The sequence below is a fragment of the Pagrus major genome, chromosome 13 (genome assembly GCF_040436345.1).
Source record: "Pagrus major chromosome 13, Pma_NU_1.0".
In the NCBI taxonomy this organism is placed as follows: Eukaryota; Metazoa; Chordata; class Actinopteri; order Spariformes; family Sparidae; genus Pagrus; species Pagrus major.
The window spans coordinates 22,378,630-22,403,627 of NC_133227.1; the positions used below are offsets into that span (position 1 = coordinate 22,378,630).

Sequence of the window (24,998 nt, forward strand, 5' to 3'; positions counted from 1 at the left end):
GTCTCAAACTCATGAATTCTTCCAAGCCACAAACTGCTTGTTAGTGACCTACATTTAACAGTTAAAATTTTACGACTCAACAAATAAACCATGACTGATTTCATTACTTACTGAAGTCAAAAATAAGCCTCACTGACAGACACTGTGCCCAATAAAGATCTTAAGCTTGTAAATATGGCTTGTAATAAATGTGCCTGAAGTGCCAAGTGCCTATATATAGATATAGATATAGATATAGATATATAGATATAGATAATAACTTACCTGAAATTGAATTCAGGTCAACTCTCACTAAACTCAGCACTCACCAGAGCGCCGGTTCCCTCTCTTCTTTTTCCCCTCTCCTCCCTGCAACGTTACGTTCATCAAGTAAAGTACATTTCTCCTCCATCTCCAGTCGGCAGTCAAAATTAAAGTGCATAAACACCAACGGAGGTCACCTTCGTGGATCACTGCTGTGGTCAGGTTGATTAACAGGAGTGAAGATAAATACACTTTTGAATCCCAAAAGTTAAAAAGTCATCTCTGAGCTCTCTCCCCGTTTGTAAAGGACTCCAAATTAGAGCAGAATCCGATGTGAGTTCTGGTGTTTATTCCTCCAGAAGGTCTGACTCTGCATCTGACTCTCTCCACCATAGCCCTCCCCACACAACACTCGGCAAAAGTCTTTTGTTTTGTTTAGATGAGAGACCCCCTCGCGGCAGAAATGACGTATTATGCGGTTAAATGAATGCATGAAACTGGAGTTGTGGGTTTTTGAGTTGCTTATGATAAATCCTGGCGTACATCGTCTGGCAAGTGAGTTAGAGCGTCACATGGAAACTTGTACTGGAAGAAAAATCAATGGCTCAAGGCATTTTTAAATCACTAGCAGTCCTTGTTCTGATAATATCCCGTTCAAGAAAATAAACATTTTTCCTTGTGATTGCAGAACTTTGCTGGTGTACAAAGATTTGTGCTGATATAATTCCATCTTAATTTTATTTGTGTTTCTTTGTCCTCCAGTGGAGACCTGAGTGTGACTGGCAGTGCTCACTGTACCTTCAGTGTGTCCCAGAAGGCCATCGGCAAAGATGACTTCACTCAGATCCCAGAAGGTGTCAACGGGGTGGAGGAGAGGATGTCCCTCATCTGGGATAAGGCTGTGGTGAGGACTACTTCGGTTTATATTTTTCTTTCTCCTTTTTTAAACTTTAGAAGAAGGAGAACAGAAAGTAAACAAAAGAAGTGAGAGATTCATTCTAGTCTGTTATTTTCATCTTGATTCACTCGCTCTCTAACCTCTTCCCCTGAGCAAAATCATTATTTTTTTAAGCTTTGTTTTAAAACCAGTCAACTCGAGTCTCTGTTCTGTTTGCTGCTCAGCTGTCAAATCCACATCTCTCTCATCTCTGCGGTTTCTATTTTTATATTGTATTTTTATAACTTGTTCTCTGTCTGCCTCCTTTTATCTTGCTTTCACTACTTCTCCTGACATTTCTCTCCTCAGCTATCAGTCCCTCTTCTCTCCAGATTTATTTCACTGTCTTGTTGTCACTGTCTCTGCCTTTAACTTTTCCTTTTCTATCTCCACATCTGTCCTTTCCTTCACCCTTGGATACAGCACACTGCCCTCATTTATTCCCCTTCCTTCTCACTCGTTATCACAAGCATCGGTGTGCTGCTAGCAGACACAGAGCATGCAGGTCTGTACAGCTGAGGAGTGCTGAGCTGCCTGTAAAAATGTAGATAGGCTTTTAAAAAGTGAGGAAGTTACTTAAAAATTCCAAACTTGAAATGAACGCAGCCTTTTGAGATGCTAGTAGGCATATTTTTAAATTTTGTACAGAACCAGGGTAGCTATTTTCATCCCCTGTTTCTAGCCTTTATGCTAAGCTGAGCAAATCACCTCCCAACAGCCGCTCCACAAATAACGCGCAGACATGAAAATCGTCTCGATCTTCTCATCTAACTCATGACAAGAAACCAAAAATAAGACATTCCTTTACCTTCGTAGTATCTGACATCAAGGCATTTAAAATTGACATTTTTATCAGTGGGATTTGGAATGCACACCACAAGAAAACAAAATAAATCTAAATATAATCCAGTTAGAGCTACATACAGTATATACATATATATCATACTTTCCGTACAAGGTAAAAGAAAAATAAATTTTACTATCTCCTGTTTTGTGCCTGTTTCCCTCCCAGACTACAGGTAAGATGGATGAGAACATGTTCGTGGCCGTCACCAGCACCAATTCAGCCAAGATCCTGAACCTGTACCCTCGTAAGGGTCGGATCGCCGTGGGCTCTGATGCCGACCTGGTCATCTGGGACACAGACTCCATCCGCACCATCACTGCCAAGACACACAACTCGGTACGTACTGGTCAAATTTCACTTAGATTCAGCACACACAACTAATGGGGTTTCCCTTTCACTCTACTGAGGTGGACATTTAAAGAAACAATTCAACTTTCAACGACTGAAACTAGATTCTCTTACACCTTTAATCTTACTTGGTTAGATAATGCTGTTGTTGTTACACCAATCTGTATATTCTGTTGTGCAGAACAACAATATGATTGTCTTAATATAAGAGCTACTTTGAAAAAGAGAGATAAGCGTCTAAATCTGTGTGTGCATGTGTGCAAGAGACAGTGAGATAAAGAGAGAGAGAGCGAGAGAGAGGTTTACGGAGAGAGAGAGAGAGAGAGAGCACATTTTTGAGCAGCTTCCAGAGAGCTCTCAGTTCCTCCGAACGGAAATGAAGTCTCAGTGGATGTTCGCTACTAATACGACTCGCACTGCACATGCCACATGACCAGCCCTCGATGTAAAGTTGAGCCTCACTAAATCCAAAAAACCCTCAAATATGGATGATTCAGATGCAACATTCTGTCAGTGATGCAAACATTTTACAAAATGTTCCTGTTTGGACCAATCACAGGGAATCTATGTGCTGTATAATCAAGAGATATTTCCTTCCTCTGTATCATTTTCACTTGAATGATTCACTCAGAATGTTTTCATGATTGGACGACCATTGTGGGTTCAAAAGAATTATGCAACAGTAAATACTGATTCTTCAAATTCTTTCATAAACCCCAGAGATTTGGAACATCTGTATACGTTGCTTGTAGGAAAAACAGCTCATCTCAGACAGCTTTAGTCAGAATACATTTGATTTCATGGGAAACATCTCAACATGCATTCTGAGTCGGGATAGATGAGAGTAATGTGGTCACCGTTTACTCCATTGGCCTCCTTTGTAGTCCACTTCTTTGACTCAGATTGCGTTGCAATTTGGGGCCCAGTGATTTAAGGTCCTGATCGTGGATCACAGCCTGAAGACAACACAATTGTTATATTTTACAATTTGGAAAAATCTATCGACCTGGCTGCAATTTAAAGGGTAACTCTCAAGTCTTTGAAACCCCAAAACCACACTTTACCACAACAAACAAACCGATCGATGCAGCCTTGGACCAGCAACTACCATGTTCTCTAATGTAAAATTACTGTTTTTCTTTAAGGAGTCTGGTGGCTTTGAACAGAGCAATACACCAGCTTCAAAAAGGATCTTAATCTTTTACAAGAAGGTTTAGCTCCTTAAGGATCCTTTCCATACTGTTGTCTGACACATAGGAAAACTATCTGTGCCTGACAGTGGCAAAAACAAGCATTTTTGGTTGACATACTTTGATGGGCTCAGATGCATTCAAAGACTATATTGCAGGCAGACAGCCGAGGCAATCCACTGGACAAATTCCCAAACTTTTTGCACCTTTAAGTCAATCCAAAATATTTAAAAGATGTATCAGAGTTATCCTTCAACAACATGAGTAACAGACCAGCTTTTGTCTGCAAGTACTGCTTTCCTTTTATCCTCAAAGGTCTTTCTAGTTGTGTTACATACGTGATAGAACATTTCCACTGATTTTCTTTATTGACAGTCTAGACTAGATTTTTCTTGATATGTGATTCAATAACTTTCATTAATAACACTTAATGACTCTGAAACAAGGGAAATGACATTAGAAACACGTGAAACTGTATTATCCCCGTGCAGATGTTTTCTGTCCTCCCACTGAGGGTCAAGACAAAGGCCTTACTCACACACATTCTCTCTTACTCACACACATTTTACATAAACTGTGTGTACAATAGAGCACATCTGGCACATGTGAGTAATGAGCTTTCTGCCATTACACAGATATTAGAGGATCTCAGACAGACCAGTCAGCAGCAGAGGATGTGTCCACACAGGAAATGAAGGCTTGTACAGAAGTACAGAGTCAGGAAAGAATTTACAATGTATAAGTATATATAAGTTGTCCCAGGGCTGTAATTATAACATATATTGTGGGGGACATATACCCCCCAAATATTCAATCATGCTCAAAATATCTGGCCAAATATATTCATATTAATTTGTATTTTTTTTAAAGACCGCCATCAGAAATAATCATCAGCAAATGTAATCATAGTAATAACTAAACTTAACAAAATGCCATTTTTATAGCTACCGGTTCTAGTATTACAGTGTACTGTAGTTCTGGGTGTGGTTTGTCCAAGTGGTGTTGCCGTACCCCAACAGAAGCTGTTGTAAGACAGAAGTGTGTCTCTATTACAGGGATGGCCAAATCATCATTTATGCTGTTTTATTTTTTGTTAGGCTTATGTAGGATCCCTTTTTTTTCTTTATTATCTCAGCATATAACAAGCGACAAATTGTGCAGAGAGTCAGTCAATCAAAGAAACTTGGGATCCTTCTACAGAAGCACTGAGAGGCATGTGAAACAAAATTAAAAAGTTTATCCTTGCAAAGCATTTTTTCACCTTTTTATGTCATAAACACAGGAGAGACAAACATTTAGATTAGACTTACAAAATGCATCACTAGAAAAAAAAAATTCAGTTGCCCCTGTAGCCTTCCGTACAATTTTGCATCTTAACAATACAACACAGCACATACTTGCTTTTGGCTTGTCACTTTTGGCCCTATGTATATATGTATTACAAAGTGAAGCTAGTTGGTGGATTTTAGTAGAAATTGCCTTCTTAAAGGGCCTAATTGCAGCAGTTTAGCAGGAGAGAAATAACATGACTCTGTCTCCAAATGGAGGAATGGAAAAGAAAGAGAGACCTGGACTAATAATACGCCTTCTCCAAATGTGGAGTACATCCACTGAGGATCCGCGGGTTCTTACATAATGATGTCACCCTTTCATTTCCTGCCGGCCGCCCTTCCAGATAAAATAAAACAGAAGAGAGCAGAAGCCTTGAGCACGGCAGCTCCCACTTTCCAATAAATCTACCTTAATGGACAGTCTGACGGCAAGCCAAACAGCAGCGCCCCTGTTTACCAGCACACTTTGTTAAGGAATGCCTTCCCCAGTAGAGTAAATATGACTTAGACTGTGCTGCATCTTAGTTTGTTATCTGTGAGCCCACATCTGGTCTGGATTGCTTGTTGTTGTCAACGTAAAAAACACTTAGATGCACATAGACAAGAACAGGCAGCAACACACACACTCTTGAGACACACTCGGCTTAGTGATGACATCATGTTTGGCATGCAGTAGGTCTTAGTTATGTCCTGTTCTGGCCTGAATTTGGACGGCAGCAGAAAACAGGGCCGTGTGCAGAGGAAATCAGCAACAATGGAATGAGGGGAGGGGACCATCACAGATCACAAACATGGAGAGAAAAGAAAAGTTGGCACAAGGGGGAACTGGAGGAGGATGAAGAGGGCGAAAGGTTGAAAAAATGCGAGGGATTACATAAATCAAGCAAGAATGAGTGAAGGGGAGAAAATCAGATATAGAAAGAGGGGTAAATGAATGAAGGAGCGAACAACTGGAAAGAGAAACGTAAAGAGAGCGAGAGGAAGAGAAAGACAGCAGCTGGATGATGGCAGCTGTTTGTACATGCCAGACAGACAAGTGTAAGGAACAAGGTGATGAATGATAAAGAGAAGGAGAGTGTGGGATTAAGTTTATGCCTTTGCTCCTTTTCCCTTCATCCATTCTCCCACAGCTCCCCCTGTTGTTGTCTTCCTCTCCTCCTACATCTCTTCATCGGCCTTTCAAGAAAGGGTTCAGAGGGGGTTAATTTTGGTTTTCGTCTCCCCTCAGAATTCAATTTGATCGACCGATTACGATTTGATTTAATTTTCCAAATCAAAAGCCCCATGACAAATTAATTGAAAACGCCACTCTGTCAATTTGTTTGAACCTCTGCTCATCATTTGTACATTGAATTTGTTCCCTTTTGTTCCTCGTTCTGTTAATTTTATCCACCTTACGAACATTTATATGAGTCATGAGATGGCTTTAAAATGTCAGGCTTGTTTGGCAGGATGCTCTATGGAGGGCTTAACATGATTTGATGTTTTCTGTGGTGCAGTGTAACCGAGAACTGTACTTAGGCAGAAATTTGAGCTACTTGTACTATACTAGAGTATTTCCATTTTGTAGAACCTTTTACTCCTACTGCAGTACTTTTTACTCCACCATATTTGCCTGACAGCTTTAGTTACCCGCTGCTTTTCAGATTACAATTTCCTTCCTTTGTGATAAACTGAAGGATGAAGTGTTCCGTTATGGGTTGAGAAAATACTTCTTTAAAAATCCTCCTGAAAACATTAATCACAACATTAAACACTAATCATTTTGTATTTGTGTTTCAGGCTGCTGAGTACAACGTGTTTGAGGGCATGGAGCTGCGTGGAGCCCCACTCGTGGTGATCTGCCAGGGAAAGATCGTTCTGGAAGATGGAAACCTGCATGTGACCTCCGGTGTGGGGCGCTTCATCCCCTGCACTGGCTTCCCTGACTTTGCCTACAAGCGTGTTAAAGCCAGGAAGCAGGTAAATACAGGGTTACACAACAATTATTGTGTTTAGGCAGATGTCAAGCTTCCCTTGCAAATTTTTCACTACAAAATGAAGTTGAACTGCTGAATAGATACAGACAATCCACACAGGAACAGAAGGTTGATGTAAAACACCATCATAGTACCAAAGAAAAAGATGAATAACACAATGGAAGAAACAATATTTCTCGCTTAAGATACTCACACTTACCGAGTGACACACTTATTAAGAATAATGTAGGGTGGAAGGTAGTGGTCAAGTTTTTTTTGGATTGTAATCCAGGAAGTGTGGGAGTTTGGGCTGAAATAGAAGCTGCAATGGGGGGAGAGAAAGGAGGGTGGAGGCATTGAAGTGGGATGTGGGGGAGATACAGTCAGTCTGACATCAGCCTCCAAGGTTCAGCCACAGGGCGCTGGCTGCGCTTTTACACTGCAGTGTTAAAGGTCTATGCAGTGAGGGTGGTCGAGGCTTTGTCATCATGGTTTCTAAAAAGGATGTAGCAGGTTTTGGATTCGGATAACTTTCCAGAGAGACCTCACACACACAGCAAAGGATTTCCCAAAGATTCCCAAATTAACAATTTACTGTAGTCTCACAAGGCCGATCTGATTCTAAAAGCTACTGAGGAAGGTTGGTTCTTTATCTGGAAAGACCTTTACAGTCTCATTAACAGCCAAATGTCAACAGGAGACTAAAATATCAATGTAATTACAGTATAAAATCTATAGCTACACACATAATATTCCCAATTATGTCCTTATTAGTACATAATTGCCTGAAATCACTTCATATCTACAGAGAGAGTCCACTATGTTGCACCACCAAAAGATTAAACCAAAGACAAACCGAACACTGGCTCTAGGGAGGGCCCTTCACGTTTTAGCGCCATTAGCGTCCACCATAGCGGAGGGTAAGGCGAGGGATGTTCAGTTGGTTGCTGCCTTTAAAGGTCCATAGTGAAGGATTTAATAGCATCTAGCAGGGAGTTTACAAATTTCACACAACTGAGCACCCCTACACCCACCCTTCCGTGTTTGGTTTGGCCTTTCTGAGCTACCGTAGAAACATGGTGGACTCTGTGGAAGAGGACCTGCTCCCTCTGTAGATATACAAGTATAAAAGAAATAGTTTCAGGTGATCATGCGCAAATGAAAACACAAGTATGATTAGTATTATTTCTGCAAGTAGATCCTTCAAAACCCTACACACTGGACCTTTAAGTGTTAAATCAAAATGTTAGTGTTGCTTGTTGTAAAGTACACAAACCTGCATCTTCAGAACCACTTAAATAGATTTAATTGTTTGCTGTGAGACACAGCAGCTGTAACCTCGAGAAAAATAATTGAATGTAAACTAATGGAAGACTGCTGAGAAGATATTCATTGCACTCATATTCTTGTTAACCACAAATGCCTCTATGAGCTGGCTGTACCTCATCAGAAAAACAAAAACAAAACAAAACAAATCAAAGAGGATATACTCCTGTCTCCTCCAATCTATAAAGAGATGAGCACATTTAAGCTTTTTGATTTATAACAAACTCGTAGCAGACCCTGCTTTCTGCTCTCTTGCCGTCTTACTCGTGGGCCAAAAATCTCGTTGTCCAACCATTTCCTAATTTGCAGCTGGCTGGCGATGAGAAAATGGAGCTGTAGTAACAGTGTGCTGTTTATCTTGGTAGCAGTCGCTGTTATGCTTTCTTCATTCACAGATGTCTCTTTTTAACTCTTCCAAGATTCCACTGAGTCACGCCACTGACAGACACACAGACAGACAGACAGACAATGGCTTCTTCACTACGAGCATAAAGTTTCAACTCGCTTTGAAAACATACAAACATTCGATGATTTCTGCTCCAATCTGCTTACTTCTGTTTGTGTGTCTGTGATTGTGTAAATCTGAAACTGGTTCTTGGCAGGAAAATACGTCTCTGGAAAATGCATATGTAATTCAGACACCAACAGTTGCACAAACAACCGTATAATGCTTAACAGGTGTGGAGCTGGTTACATTTATTTCTCTCTCCACCACCTCTGTCTCCATCCTTTCTTCTGCTTCTTTGTCCTGTAGCTGGCCGTCCTGAGGGCAGTACCCAGAGGAATGTACGACGGCCCGGTGTCTGAATTCTCCATGTCCCGTGGCGGTACCCCCTCGGCCTCGGCACGTACCTCTCCCACCAAACAGCCCGTCAGAAACCTGCACCAGTCTGGATTTAGTCTAGCAGGTAACCCTGCACCCTGCGGTGAGCCCAGCTTCTTATTAAACCCCCACCCTTCTATCACCCAGTCCTTCGTTTCATCTGTTTTCGGTCTGTATGTAGAAACATCAAAGTATTATGCATGTGCATTAGTCGATCTACACGCCCCAGCCCTTTCATCTCAACACTTGATGCTGTGAAGGACAACAGTCATGTGATTTTTTAGCATGTTGTTGCTTCATGAATGATGCATTCACAGCCCATGGCATTAAGCATCAGGCCTGTGAAGAGTAATCCAATAATCTCTCATCATCCTGTTTCATACTTGATGATGTGCGCAGTATGGCAATCATTTATCTGCAGTATATCACGCTCCTTCATAAAAGGGTTTACACACAGTTTATGTAATATTCTGTCTATTTATGCATGTCATTAAGTTGGCTGACTTTGCTCATTTGAGTTTTAATAAGCCACACTTTGAACAACATTAAGTTAAAGTTGTCTGTTGTTCAGCTTTTGCTTTTAGTGTGGTCTGACATGAAAATGACCCCAAATTAAAACCATACAAACTGTACTTTTGAGCCATACTCATGATGTGAACTTTTACATTTTTGTAGATGAATCAGCATTCAAGACTTTTTAAGGCCTTTTGTGTATTCCAGTATTGTGCATTTGACTGAGCAAATGGTGCTTTCTCTTATCCTGCTCTCCTGCATGTGTTTTATACATGGATGCGGAAACTAGGGCTGCTGAGGGGGGCCTAAAATGAGGCATAATAAAAACCATCAATAGCTAAAAAAATACAGAGATTACTTTACTTGCCTTAATCAGATGACGGAGTCACATTTCACTCAAACATAAGAAGAGTACAGACAGTTGACTGACAAGACGATGCCGGAGGATTTGTCGTAGCAGTGAAAAGAAAAATTGCCTATTTGGCATTATTTTGGATTCTGGAGGTATGCGGCCTGCCGCCTGCAGCTCTTCATCAAACAGCTCCTTCTTGCTCCATAGACTAAATAAAATTACTCCCTCACATATTTGAAATTGATCTGCTGCCAACGAATGCAGAAATTGACCATTGTTTTGCCCTGTAGACGCATTTTTGATGAACGATAGCGGTAAGTGCTAAGTACAAAGCATTTCCTGTGACTAACCTACTTCAGAATAAAAGTCAGCTCGTGTTTCAACAGTTAAATTCTGGTAAAAAGCTGGTGTAGCGGGTTTTACCAGTGTTGTCACAGTCATGTAGATCATGAAAGTTGCTCTTCAGTTCCGTGGTTTATCAATCAAGTGTATAAACTACACAGCCGACTGGAGTCTCTGTTAACAGTGACAAACAGTCTCCTCTACGAAACATCTGTATCCTCATTAAACTATGAGGCTGTTTGTCCCTGGCATCAACAAGCGTCTTTGGCCTGTCAGTTCACACCTGGCACTAGGCGTCTGGACACGCAACTCGGGTGACCACTTGTGATCGGATCTCACTTCCCCGCTTTATATGCAAATAAACCTCGCTGGGACAAACTAACACGATGCCTTTTACACAAAGAAAGAAAGCACTTAATGTGTAACACATGCCAATTTCACAAGAAGGCCAAAATAGTTAAGGATTTGTCATAGATAGCCTTTCAAAATGTTTATAAAATTTCTCCCGATGAGAATTATTAAAATTGAGCAATTTGATAAGGGAGTCTGGGAACTTCTCTCTCCCTCGTCATCTCCTTGCTGTCGTTGACTGTAGTTTATGTGACTGTTGACGTTGGTGTTTTAGTTTGTTCCCTGCTGTTGTGCAAAACATTCTCAAATTGTTGTAAATTGTTGTTAATAACTGTTAGATATAAGTTTTTCTGCTCATTCTAATTGATATGAAAAAAACATGAATGTAACGCACCGTTTACAATGACGTCATTATTTAGACCGACCCCTCAGCACCCCAAACTTCCTGCATCCAATAAATATAAAAGTATATATGAAACATTTATTTTGCACCCGTCAACTTAATCTTGCTAGCTACTGACTCATGTCTAAAATGTGACACGGGACACTGTGACCTCTAACTGCAACCTCTCTAACATTTATTTCCACCATTGCACTTGTAAGTCACGCTAGATATGAATATTGGCTCATTGCCTAAACCGTACAGCATGCAAGATTTCAGTGCAGGCATCTGGACACGGTCTATTAAGAAAGCCTATCTAATGTGAGAGATCACAACGCCCTGTATTCACATTTAACATCTGTTCCATTATGCTGAGCTGCTGAGTGACACCCTGATTGTGCTCATATGTAAGGTCAGCATTGGATTATCTCAGATTTAGAAAAACCAATGTGAGAAATTGTTTTTGTCAGGAGACCAAACGGCGAAACTTTGCACATGTGGTAAAATAATGAACAAGATCAGTCAGTGTTTCCACTGTTTTATAATCAAACAGAGCAACCGTAGCTGTAACTATAGCTACCAGTCATTCTGCCCTCCCTGACAGACTAAATGTGACCATGTGTGTGTGTGACCTTATATCAGGAATAGCTACCCTGTCTAACTCAGCATGGTGTTGGCTGTCTTTGTGATTGCATGTTGTATTTTGTCACGGTGGTTAACTCAGAAAAGTGTTGAACAACTTATCTTTACAAGCGCAGCTGATGTGCGATACCTCATCGATGAAAAAAGAAGCTGACCTCCGCTGGAAAGAATTTCCATATTTGAGAACATGACTTTAGAGGGAGTGAGGCTACTCCTTGTTTCCCAGGCTTTGTAATGGCTATGTGTGTGTTTAAGAGTGTGAGTATTCTTGTGTGAGTCACTCTCTTATCTATTTTAGTTTTTCCACGGTCGCCACCTGCAGAGTTAATTTACTCGTCTGGAAGGAGATGCGAAGGATTGTTTGCTTAGAAACAGTGCATCATGCTCTGACATCATCTGACTTTCCATTTATATATTCAGTGATAATGTGTTGCAGCCCTGGCTCATCCTTGGGAAATGCTTTATGTCAAACTGTAGGCGCTTTTGTTAACGTTTTGGCAGCGCTCAAGCAGCAAACGGTCGGCTGAAATTTGCCCTCCCCTGTCATCTCAGTGACACATACTGTAAATCACAGGCAATAATGATGTGTCTTGAAAAACCTCTAGTGCCTGGAGAGTAATAATGTGTGCGCATGACAACAAGAATTTGTGTGCTATGACGGCATAAAAGCTATTCTGAGCGGAGTAAGTTTGGGAAGATTGACAAATGATGCTAGTTTCCAGAGGAGAGTGAAAGGAGTAAATCTTTAGTGTCCGTGTAGGTCTACAGGTCCGTTAAGGTGGATCCTTCTTATTGTGCTATTTGAAACATTTCATATCATTTTAAATAATACCATTACAGCTGAGGACATTGTTTTTTTCTTTGTGATAATTTCTCAGAGCAACATCAATGGAGCCAGACAGATACTTGATTTTTGGAGCCAATGCAAATATCAGGGAGTGAAAACTTCCAATATCGATATATTGGCCGAACCATATGTAACCAAGGCAGGATATTTTACAGTTAAACCAGTGCTTTAATTGGGCTGGTACAGTTTGCTCTTTGGCGTACTGTGACTTTTTCTTACTCCTTTTTGCTGTCTCAGCATATCATGCCAGGGAAGTGTGAAAACCTCTTCCCCGCGGATCATCACACAAGTCTACAGTCCTCTTGACTTAATTGTTGCAGAAGAAAACGACATCCTTCTCATCCAGGAACACATAAAAGGATACATGTTATAAATTTATAAGGTGTAATGATCAACTCTGTGTGTAGGACAAATAAACAAAGAGCGGAGGAGCAGGATTGTGCAGTGCGGAGAAAGCGTAGTAATTTAATAATCATGAATTACCCCAGACATCTTTTTCTGCAAAATAATCTTTTAAAAGTACGGTATCATATCGGTGCATATTAGACAACATATAGGTTGATACTGATTTATCTGTGATTGGCCAAAATCAGCCAATAATATCGACTTAACGATATATCGGTCGGGCTTTTAACATGAATACAAACTACAGTCTTTTAAATGTCTCTCTTTTTTCAAAAGCTTAGCTTTTGAATTTTGAAATTGTAGCTATACATTTTAAAAAACATTTGACATTTGACAACAACATCAAAACATTCAATTCACTCTTTTCTTCTTCCCCTTCATCCTTATGTGCTCTTTTAACATGTAACTCACTCCACCTTTCTCTCTCTGCAGGTCCCCCCACCCCAGATGACATCCCCATCAGGCCCGCTGGCCGGCGTATCGTAGTGCCCCCCGGTGGCCGTTCCAACATCACATCCCTCAGTTAAACAGCAGGAGGACGAGGGGACGCATCCACGAAAGGAGAGCAGCCAGAGTGCAGGATTGAGGGGGGGAGGGAGAGAGGGAGGGGAAGGGGAAGGGAGGGAGGAGGAGATGCATAGGACCATAATTAGTTAAAAGTTAAAAAGAGCAAAACACTGAATCCTCATGCCTTACCTGTCACAATGCTACCTTGCTCAGATGAGAACTGTATCCCTTTTCCTTTCCTACAAAAGAAAAAAAACACCACCAAAGCACAATACACATTAGTCGTCTTAGCCTCACTCCTTCTCAGTATGTAATACACCACAAATACAGTGAAAAACTCGTTCACCTGGTGCTTTGGTTAAGGGAAATAAAACTGCATATCACCACTTTCAACCGAGAAATAAAACTATGCTTCTAAAGGAAAAGAGATACGGCTTTGCTCAGAATGATGCTATGGTTCTTTCATCCTGTTCGGCTTTCAATGTCACCCCGTTTTCAGTAGCCTGCTTTATAACACTAGATCCCACATTAGCCATGTAATATCATGCAGTACCATTGGTTAGCTCTAGGTGGCATTGTATGTACGGTAAATGTAATGTAGCTTTGTGAATGATGTTGTTGCAGCCTGTTTGGGTTCACTGGACCAAGTAAAATGTATTTATCAAACCTCAGAGAGGGGAGCGCCGTCGGACGTGGAGCTGCATGGACCACACTAACACGGGTGACGTGATCCACGATCCTCTGGCCTCCCTCCTCTGAGCTGCTTGATAAATATCATCCCCATGATGTACTGACCGCATAATTATTGGTGTTAAAAAAAAGGAAGATAGACGCATCTGCTTTAGAAAAAGAGTTTGTGAAGAAAAAAAATACATATTTGAAAGGGTTTTTTACTATTCTTTATCCCCAAAAAGGTTTCTGTCAGTTTTTTTAGTTCCTGCACTCAATCATAGCTCTTTAAGAAATGAACATTGTAAGAATCCGTCCTTTGCATTTGCTTCTAGCTTATTGCCTGCTCCTGTCATCCTGAAGTCATCTTGTTGAGAAGGAGGAAAAAAACACACATAAAAACTTGTTCACAAGAAGCACGATTAAACTGTCCCTTGTAGCTCAACCGTAACTAGCTTTGCAATTGAGGGCAAAGATAAATAAAAAAAAAACATAAAAACAGATGCAATGAAATGAATAAGTAACAACAACCTGCTTTCAGATAACAGTACTTCACTTCTGGCTTTTTACTTTTTCATTGCTGACAAACTGAGCTCTCACTTTAAGGACGAGAAGATCGAACGCAGTCCTCTGACCAATAAATCAACATCAGCCTAAAAATAACAGTTGGTCCAATTCAGTGAAACACTCTGGATCTGATTGTGTTGGAGGTCTTTAGAGCTCTTTTTTTTACGTCTCTGCTGTTTTCTGACGAGGCAGGGGGTTTTGGTGCAGTAAGGGAAGCTTTTATTTCGTCGCTGTCCCACTGTGGGGGGAGGGAGGGAGCGAGGGAGGGAGGGAGGGAAGGAAGGAAGGAGATGGCGATTTTTATTTGGCAGTGGTGTGGCAGACTCTGATGAGGCAGGCACAAGTGGTGGTTTGTTGTATTTATGTTAGTTTGACGACCTTTGTTATTGTTTTTATGTTATTTCTTTTTTACTGTTGTATCAAAAACCCAGAGATGGCAGGTCAAAAATAAGGTGTGTTGTGGAGGTATGATTTGTTTCCTGAATAAACATGAGTTGCAACTGAAGGTTTGAAATCTCTTTTTTTATATTATTCAAGAGGAATGTCAACATTATGAAGAAGATTTAGGTTTATGTAAATAGTCTTTATTAAAGAATAGAGTGGTTCTTTTAAGAATGAGACATAATGTTACAGGCTGTATATGATCTTTCAATAAAAGAAGGCTACAAGTTATGTTGATATGATAATATATTGTAAATTATGATCAAAAATTCCCTGTTTCATGAGTTACCCGTAAACTCTTTTACATTTGCATGTGTGTAAGCATCACATCTACATTTTAAATAAAAATAAAATAAGGCTGCAGATATAATTTGCCTGAATAGCATTGTAAGCCAAACTGCATACACCATGTCTTCTTCATGTATCCATCCAGGCAGATGAACTTCACACATCAAATCTCTCTAATTTCTTCATAAACCAGAATTGCTTAAAACCAAAGAGCACCATAAGTCTGTATCAACATGTTTTCTGTGTGTTTATATGACTGCACTTACCACTTTAGTGAGCACTATATCTCTCTATTGATACAATGTATGAACAGCCCATTAATTTAGACAGTGGCTCACTATATGACTGACCATAGAAGCAAAAAAGATTATTACTGCATAGATACTATAAATAAGTATGCATAGGATACTCTACAGTGTAGACATACTATGTCCTGAGTAGCATTGAAATATACCCACAGTACAAAAAATATTGTTATATTATCATTTAATTATGTATTAAAATATAGCTTTCTTTGATGTTGCAGCTGGTAAAGGTTACTGGGCCTACATATACTGAGGGTAGCCTGTGGGATCCCTGGGGACCATCTGATATTACTTAATACATTACATCAGAATGTATTTGTTGATTATATTTTTGTAGGCCTACTATTAATGTCAATGCAAAGTATGTCTTCAAATACATGTAAAAGTACAATATATGCCTCTGAATGTAGACAGTAGCAGAAAATGGAAATACTCAAGTACAGTAAGTACTATAAGGACTAAATTACAGTCAGCCTACTTTCCACCACTGCTGTAGGAAAACATACTATTATATATTTTTATTATACGTGTAGTCGAGGTGCCAATAAATATATATTGTGTCAATATTTGCCAAAACTGCTCTAAACTTAGTCGCTGCTGTCTGAAAGCATTCAAACAAGTTGACAGCGCCGATGAACCACGTGATCTCAAGCTAACCAATCCAAACAACGGAGGCCACGTGTACTAGCCAATCAGAGGCAGAGGTGGGCGGGTCATGCCGTCTCCATAGTATGATTCGTAATTCAGGCGGCGGGTCTGCGTCCTCGGTTGTTGTTGTGCTGATGTGTCACAGTTCTGTACAACATTAAAACATTATTGTACAGCATGGCGTCGTTTGTGACCGAAGTGCTCGCCAGCTCTGGCAAGCTGGAGAAAGAGGACCTGTCCGGTAAAATCAGCAAAATGTCGCGCAAGGTGGAAGATACAAAGGTAATCCACTAGCTAGCATAGCATTAGCTATGCTTAGTAAAGTTTCAGCTAGCGTTAGCCGTTAGCGCTAACAGTGAAAGATATGAAACTTAAATGATCCTTTGATTAATATTAGCTAGACTTTAACAGGGCTCCCTTGAATAACACTTTGCTTTAAGTAAACTTTAGCCACAACATTAGCTTATATCGGACTATCAAGCTAGTTTGATTTAGTGCATTAGATGCATTTTCGTTAGCAAGACTGTTAGCGTTAGCTAGCCATATGTGGTGCAAAGTGGTGACAGCTGACTCCATGGCTCCATTGTATTCAGTATAACTACAACTGACGACGTTAGGGTATCTGAAACATTATGAAATTAGCTTTATATTGGCAGTACTAGCGCTGTCTTAAGTTTCATATTATTATATAAGTATATATTTTTTTAAAGCAGACACTAAATTACTTCCCAAAAAGACTAACTTACTGACTTGAGCTTTGTTGTGCAGGAATCCTGTGCATGACTGCTGTCTAAAAGACCTTTTAAGAAACAGTCAGAGGTGTTTGAGGGTCTAAATTAGTTTTATCATAGGTAAATGTATGGACAGTAGTGCTGCTGAAATGATTGACCACCAAAACATTGCCTGCAATTGTAAGAGCCATGAATCATCATCAAACAAAATTGTAATTATTCTCTGGGTCCATCCTCTCAAATGCGATGTTTTGTGGGTATTCTGTTTGATATTACTGTCAGTGGAATATCATTGATTGACCACATTACAACTGATAGAGTAACTCTGTTTTGTTGTGTTTTTTTAATAGGAAGAAGTATGTGAAATGATAAACAAGAAGTATTCAGACTTCCTACCTAGTCTTCAAGGAGCAGAGGAGCTGATGGTACAAGTTGATGAGGTCTCCAAAGAAATGGATGTCCTCAAAACCTACATTGACAATGAGGTATGTGTGAAACTGCTCCCAGAAAGAGCAGAACAGGTTGGCAGATTTACAGCAGTGCTGCAAGTTTTCACTGTTTGTGTTTGTGGACACAGGTGCAGCAGAATCTACACGTGGCTGTGACTGAGTATGCAAAGCTGAAGCAGCAGCTGGAGAAAAACACTATTGTCATACAAATGCTTGGACACCTAAAGGAGGTACATCATGCAATACATGGCATTTTTTCTCAAAAAGAAAGTCTAGCTCTCAGAAATGGATTAGCAGAGAAACAGTGGCATTTTGAGCATCCATAATTTACATGTTTGAATGTTTCTGAGGCTGTTGTATCTTCTTTGTGACTCAGTTTCACAGTGCAATGGAGGAGTTCAACAAATCTATACAGGACAAGAGGTTTGTCGATGCAGCCAAACAGCTGGAACGGGTAAGAGCTGCTCACATCATGTCCACACAACCTTACCTCCACACTGAACTAGAGCTGGGCAATTAAACAAAAAAATGACATCATGACACAGTAAACAAGCTAATTTCTAGATCCATCTGTATATTTGATACATTTCTTCAGACAAAAACTACCCCTGCAATACATTTAGTAACACAAAATATAACATCTCATCCTACAAACAACAAATCACTGTCAGTCAGTGTTGTGTGAGTTATTTCCAAAAAGCAGAAGTTATATCTGCACTTTTCACCTTCCGTTTTTTTGTTTAATTAAGTGCAAAGTGGCTTTAGCTTATTGCCTAATGTAAATACTGTCAGAAAACAGGCCACTATCCCTGCCACGCACTGATTGATAGGTAATTTTTTTTCCCAGGCGAGGGCCAGTGTGGATTCCCTAAAGGGCTGGAAGACTTCCCAGCTCCCGCTGCTCAGTGCTCTCAGTTCTGAGTTGACAGTGCAGAGAGAAAATTTAATTTACCACCTGGGAGATGAATGGAAGCGCCTCGTCATCTGGAGATTACCGTCTTCAAAGGGTAAGACTTCAGAAAACAGTTTTTGGATACATGTCAGATTTGCCAATACAACTTTCTAAACTATACTAGCCACATGTGGTGCATATGGTGTGTGAACCTTATGCTTAAAAAAATAGTTTCATCAAATAAGAAAAACGCAACAGTGTTATCTTATAGGCACATGGGACTTTACAAAATCTTGTTTTCGTGAGTCATTGGTAGTAACTGTTGGATGTTTATCACCAGAGCCTGCAGGCCTGAAGTCCTTCCTGAAGGTGGAGTTGAACTTGAGCCATGCTAGCAGTAAGGACGGTGAACCAAAACCTCCTGCTCTGCTGTGCTCTGTCCTACAAGCTTTGGCCATCCAGGGAGACCTTCAGCACAAGATCAAACTCTTCAGTAAGAGCAAGAAACACTACTGACTGTTAAAAACTGTTTTTCGTACCTCTCAGACACTTGATTCCAGTTAATATGAAATTAGCACTGCTTTTTTTAGAGAGCCGTGGCCAACAAATGCACTGAGCAGGATGTTTTCTAGTTAAAAACTATAATGGACACATTTTCTAAAGCATTTTTTTTTTTTTTTTTACATTTCTTCGCTGCAGTTTCTTGTCACTTACCGGCTTTCTGTCATTGTCATCCAGGTCAGGTGCTCTTGAAGAACATGTTGAAGCCGTTGGTGATGTACCCGTCGCTGTCAGTGAGTGTGACAGAGCAGCAGGATGAGGGAATCGTCCTGGCATTACAGTGCTTGGAAGAGAGCAACGAAGAGAGATCAGCTCCTTCACAGGTCTACAGCAAACTGCTACTGGTGCTCAAGACACTACACGCACACCTGCTAGGTACAGTGCGGCTGGGCTCATATAGAAATGATAAATCGTGCTTTAAGGTTGCTACACAATGAGTTTGAGAAAGGCAAGTCACATCTTCTGAAATTTTTCAGACGTGTCCATTGGGGACAAAAAGCTGTCGGCCATTTTGGGAGAGCTGATTTGGGAGGAAATTTCCCAATGCATCATCCACGAGTGTCTGCTCTACTCCATCCCCACCAACAGCAGCCAGCTGGAGAAATACAACAGTGTAAGAGCCTAACAGCAGTTTGTGCAGTGTGATGATATTGTTTTTGTCGTTGTTAGGTTACTGTCTGTTGATGACTTACATTTTTATTCAATATGTATTTGTGTTCAAGGTGATCAAAGAAACAGAGGAGTTTGAGAAGTCTTTGAAGGAGCTGGAGATTCTGCAGGGCGATTCCACAGACCTGCTCAAATATGCCAGAGATGTCAACTGTCACTTTGCCAGCAAGAAGTGCAAGGATGTCATCGTGGCAGCCCGCAAACTCATGACCTCCAAGATGCACAACACAGTAAAAGTATGTGTGAGCTGGGGCTGAGTCACTGCATTAATAAAGGTTCTGGTTACAGCAATCAAACGCTGCCAGAAAACCTTAAAAATACGATTATTTAAGTGCTTCTTTTTGTTTTTTCTGATCTTCCTCTGTTAGATCACACCAGACTACAAGCTGCGCCTTCCCAAGCTCCCAGCTCCAGGTCCAGACGTGAAGGTGAAGCAAGAGACCACAAAAGAGGAGATGACGATGGAGAACTCAAAGCAGCTGTCGGCATGGAGTCTGTGTTTGCCCGCATGTCGCATCAGTGAGTCGGTGCAGCAGCTGATGGAGCTGGCACTCAACACGCTGTGTGAAGCTGTTGGAAGCTCCACATATTGGTACGTTTCAGTGCACAGAGACCTAACTGAGCTACTATTGATCTACTGTGATGATCCTAACCTTTGAACTCCTGAGTAGGCTGCAACTAACAATTTATTTTGCTGTCGATTATTTTCCATGGTTCATTGTTTGTCTATATATCTATCTATGTTTTTCTATATAATGTCACAAAATTGTCCAACCAACAGTCCCAAACCCAAAGACTCTTCATTTACTATCACTAATGACAAAGAAAAGCAGTAAATCCTTAGATTTAGAGAGCAAATGTTTGATATTTTTGATGGAAAAATTACTGAAACCATTGATCAATTATCAAAATAAGTAGTTAGCAATTAATTTTCTTGGACTTGGATTAGTCTCAATGGACTAATCAATAAAATGACTAATCGTTGCAGCTCTACTCCTAAACAGAGTCCAACTTCACTGTATCATGTAGTTTACATACTAATGCATGATAAGTTTTGTAAATTGCAATCAATTTGCTGTCGTTCTTTTTAGTGCATTACAGCTATTCTTCACTGTGAGAAACATCTTCCAGCTGTTCTACGATGTTGTACCAACGTACCACAAGTAAGAATGCTTCCGTCATATATTAATAACACATAGCAGATCACACCAACACATTTCCCATGAAGGTGTAAATGGTTTCTCTTGTTCCTCTGCTACTCCATCCAGGGAGAACCTTCTCAAGTTCCCTCACCTGGCTGCCATCCAACACAACAACTGCATGTACCTGGCCCACCACCTGCTCACCCTGGGCCACCATTTCAGAGCTCACCTGCCAGAGCCTCACAGCGAGGGCATAGCAACATTTGTTGACATGGTGCCTGGATTCAGGAAACTGGGTAAACTAACAGTTCTACAACTGTCGGCAACATTGACATGAAATTTTGGTGCAGATATTAATTTCCAAAACTACTGACGTGATATTATTGGAAAAAAGTCACCATTCGTTTTCGTTTTCCAAACTTCAGATTGCCTTGGAGTATGCTGAGCACACTTTTGTGATTTTCCTCCAGGTGCCCGGTGCTTCTTAACACAGATGAACGTCCAGAGAGCCGAACTGTTGGAGAGGCTTTCCACCGCTCACAACTTCTGCAACCTGGACGACGAAGACAACTACATTGCAGCCAGCAAGGCAGTGAGACAGGTGAGAGAACAGGCCATGAAAATAAAATGTTAAGTTGTTGTGATGATATGATTCAGCTTGTCATCCAGTCATTTGTGATCAGCTTAGTGATCATCTGTTTGCTTGATTGCAGGTCATCCATCAGCTGAAGCAGCTGGGCACAGTGTGGCAGGATGTCCTACCAGTCAGCATCTATTGTAAAGCCATGGGCAACCTCCTCAACACTGCTATCACAGAAGTCATTGCCAAAATAATGATGCTGGAGGTTTGTATTTTTTCTTAAGTCATGATCCCTTTACTTAAACATGGAACTTGGCTCATAGATGACAAATTCAGCAGCACTCATTCCATCATTGTTTTATCTTTGTTGCAGTCCAAGGTTGATAAAATGCCCAAATTTGTTAATTTCAAACACAAACAAATGACAGAAAAGTCATATCATCTCGAAAATGATCTACTGTACACACACATTGTTCTTTATCTTTATTGATGACCAATAAGGATTTTATTTATATGTTTATTTTTATCACTTAACTATCTACAGGACATTTCCTCTGAGGATGGGGAGCACCTCCACACTCTGTGCCAAACCATCATCGAGGAGGGTCCGCTGGTCTTCATTCCTCTGGCTGAAGAAAACAAGAACAAGAAATATCAGGAGGAAGTCCCTCTCTATGTGAAGAAGTGGAGCACCTTCAAGGAGCTGGTCATCGTGCTGCGGGCCAACCTGCAGGAGATAGTCGACAGGTAAGAAGGAAAATTGACAATAAAGGAAAAAATATTCAACTGATGATGAATTATGTCAATTAATAAATAATTATGTTTAGGCTTTAAGTTATAAAATTGTATAAATGTGTTTTTTTATCATATTCATTCTGCCCTTTGCTTCTTTCCCAAAATGTACCTACAGCAGAATGAATGATGTTAAAGATACTGAAGAATCTGGACTTTAATTAACTCATTTAATGGATAATATATTGTTTTTACAATTATTATCTGTCTGAGTCAAACATCAAAAATACCACCAAACAAGAAGTATTATTATTACTAATTAAAACTCATTGTACAACTGTTTTGTGATGCTTAGATGTAGTCCTCATGACAAGTAGATGCACTTTTAGCATTGAAAGAAGAGCATCTGGCTACTATGGCTATTGGCTGTTGTGTTTTACACTTACGGGCCACCGTAGATCCCTTCAATCAAAATAATTTTCAAGTCTGTATCTATTACTTGATGAAAGATATCTACAACTAAATAATGACTTGTCCTTTATAAAACAAAATGTCTCTGTACAACATACTTTTCTTCCATCGATGTGTGTGATTGGCTGATGTATCTGTGACTCCTCTCCACAGGTGGGCTGATGGTAAAGGTCCGCTGGCGGTGGAGTTCTGCAGTTCAGAGGTGAAGAATCTGATCCGAGCCTTGTTTCAGAACACAGAGAGGAGAGCTGTAGCTCTGTCCAAAATCAAATAGAAACTGTAGCACTTTTTCCTCCTGAGGAAAATATAATTCATGCCTTTATTCATTTCCATAATCTGTTTCATTTAATATATACATTTAAATGTATGTAGGCAGAACAGTTTGTCAGAGAAGTGGTCGCCCGGTCCGATGGCGGTGCTGTCACTGAGGGTCTAAGCTGGTTGTAATCAATCTGTGGGATATGTTCCTTCTCAGACTTCAATTAGTCCTACAGAAGATTACATGAAGGCTTCTTTACATCAGCTATCAGTATAGCTTTGTGGGTTTACCACTACAAAGCCAACTGTGGTTGTGTAACCAGTGGCCCGCCATCTGTTGACATGTGATGTTGTACCCAGGGTTAACTTGGCTGCACATTGTTAATCAAACTTCATCTGTAGCTTGTTTCAGAGGTCTCAGCCTTTCTGTTCTGATGTCACTTCAGGAGACAGTTTGTTTGAACCTAACCGCCTTTAACTGACCATTTAGCTCTAACAAAGAAACCCTGGACCAACGTCTCTTGTTAATAATTTTCTTGTACAAGCCATGAAACTGAACTCTTCTGTATTGTATTTATTGCCTTTCCAAATAAACCAAAAGTTTCAACCTTTCAGAATCGTTTCCAAAGTGTTTGTTTTTAATGAATATGATTGTGGGTTTTTTTTTTTTTTTTGGGGGGAGTATGCCACCTTCCCAGTACTGTTTTTTTATGCTGTTTGGAACAAATTGCAACTGCTTATACTCTTACATTTCTGTGGTAAAATGGACATTGCAGAGAATTAAAAAAGCAGAACTAAGTTGAAAGTAAATTATGACATGTAATGTGAGCTTTGGAGATTCTGGACAGAAACATGCTTACTGTTTCCCTGTGTTTCCAGTCTTTATGCAAAGCTAAGTTGGCCCTCTCCAGGCCGAGCTTTCATACTGTACGCATAAAGCAATTAACGCTTTTCCAAAATTAAATATAAAAATTAAAATATTTCTTTAAAGGGACACTGAAAGTAATACTTAGTGTTAAAGCTTTGGCATGTGTTTGTGTGTATTTGGATGCAAATAAAGACCTGACTGGTTTGACGATTGATTCTTCAAGATGAGTAGAGAGACGACTGACATCCAAAAGGCAAACAGTTAATAAGCTTGTTGTTCATGCCGATTGCTGTTTAAATGTCACTTTGATAAGCTGACCTGATGTGATGGCACTTAAATAGATCCTCTGACCACAAAGCTGTCAGAGCCACCTGCAGTACTTTGAGTTGAGTGATGTCAGAATTTGCTCGGGGGAGGAGACAAACAGCTGGACGGTCACACAGCAGCTCCTCACACACTCCACGTCTTCTCCTTCATCTGATCAAACTTCACCCAGCAAGTAAAGTTCTGGCAGCTGTTTTCATCTTGAGTCATGATTAACAGAGGTATGTCATTACTTTCTGTTCATGTTGAGATAGATGTGTTATAATCAGTTGAAGAAATCTGAAAATAGAAGTTATTTTACTTTTGTAAGCGTTGGATTTATAACAATCATTTTAATACTTCTCAGCTGCAACAGTCCTATTGCAGCTTCAATGTTTTCAAGTTTCAACTATGAATATAGATCAGGAATATAGCCCTCTGATCTCACAACATTTCCATTTGTTTTATAAAATGTTACCATCATGACAGTAGTCATTTTATCTTGGTGTGTAATTTACAAATAATTCTAAGGTTACAGCTAAAGATTATTTTTATTAGATTAATCTGCAGATTAGTTTCTCAAAAAATTGATTAATCAGTTGGTAGGGAAGGTAGATGTCTTTTGTTCTGTCTGACCAACAGTCCAAAACTAAAAAAGATATGCATAAAACAGGCAGCAGATCCTCACACTTGAGAAGCAGAAATCAGGTAGTGCCGGGCATTTTTGATTTAAAAATAGTTGCCGATTGATTTTCCATAAATCCATTAAACAACTTGAATTTTCTGCAGCTGGAGAGGATTTTAGTCAGTGCACACTAAAAGGTCAGCTCAAGCATAAACATTAAATTTGTCGATAATAAATGTTTTGTAATGGGGCGTTTTTCTTAAGGAAGTTCCTATTTACCCAATAATTAGTATTTAATTACATAGTTCTTTCCCAGAAGCTTTGCTCAGTGGTTACTGTTTAAATTTTTATCACATCTATCTGTAAAAGGTTTGACATATTTCATCGTCCATATGTCAGATGATACAAAAACTAAACAAATCAATGCACCAATATATACATACATTCAGGTACTA

General features: G+C 40.0%; 2 protein-coding genes across 4 annotated transcripts in view; both read left to right on the top strand.

The window, feature by feature from the left end:
- The window catches only part of dpysl3 (dihydropyrimidinase like 3), a 48,930-nt gene extending 35,510 nt beyond the window's left edge, over window positions 1-13,420 (top strand). The window contains exons 10-14 of one of the 2 annotated variants that reach the window (XM_073480107.1): window positions 1,006-1,147; window positions 2,193-2,363; window positions 6,679-6,858; window positions 8,935-9,106; window positions 13,270-13,420. In XM_073480107.1, coding sequence (XP_073336208.1) covers window positions 1,006-1,147; window positions 2,193-2,363; window positions 6,679-6,858; window positions 8,935-9,106; window positions 13,270-13,364 — 760 coding nt within the window. In that variant the 3' untranslated portion in view covers window positions 13,365-13,420. The remainder of the gene's footprint in view (window positions 1-1,005; window positions 1,148-2,192; window positions 2,364-6,678; window positions 6,859-8,934; window positions 9,107-13,269) is intronic. The other variant, XM_073480108.1, reaches the window with a different exon arrangement.
- Window positions 13,421-16,367: 2,947 nt separating this feature from the next.
- zw10 (zw10 kinetochore protein) lies at window positions 16,368-23,364 on the top strand. Of its 2 annotated transcripts, none has more exons than XM_073479917.1 (16): window positions 16,368-16,544; window positions 17,344-17,478; window positions 17,571-17,672; window positions 17,819-17,896; window positions 18,290-18,458; window positions 18,672-18,827; window positions 19,073-19,270; window positions 19,372-19,508; window positions 19,618-19,800; window positions 19,933-20,156; window positions 20,656-20,727; window positions 20,833-21,002; window positions 21,177-21,307; window positions 21,420-21,551; window positions 21,831-22,033; window positions 22,643-23,364. In XM_073479917.1, exons 1-16 carry the CDS (start codon window positions 16,440-16,442, stop codon window positions 22,761-22,763), a joined length of 2,316 nt encoding a protein of 771 aa, XP_073336018.1. In that variant the 5' UTR covers window positions 16,368-16,439; the 3' UTR covers window positions 22,764-23,364. The 2 variants fall into 2 exon arrangements, with proteins under 2 accessions (XP_073336018.1, XP_073336019.1); XM_073479918.1 differs by having other exon boundaries at window positions 18,290-18,449; window positions 18,675-18,827.
- Window positions 23,365-24,998: the final 1,634 nt, after the last annotated feature.

What these genes read in the sequence shown, in the direction of transcription:
- zw10 (XM_073479917.1), top strand. Translation starts at nt 16,440, where the DNA reads ATGGCGTCGTTTGTGACCGAAGTGCTCGCCAGCTCTGGCAAGCTGGAG. An exon ending in AAACCTACATTGACAATGAG is followed by an intron (nt 17,479 to 17,570) that starts GTATGTGTGAAA and finishes TTGTGGACACAG; the next exon opens with GTGCAGCAGAATCTACACGT. An exon ending in TGCTTGGACACCTAAAGGAG is followed by an intron (nt 17,673 to 17,818) that starts GTACATCATGCA and finishes TTTGTGACTCAG; the next exon opens with TTTCACAGTGCAATGGAGGA.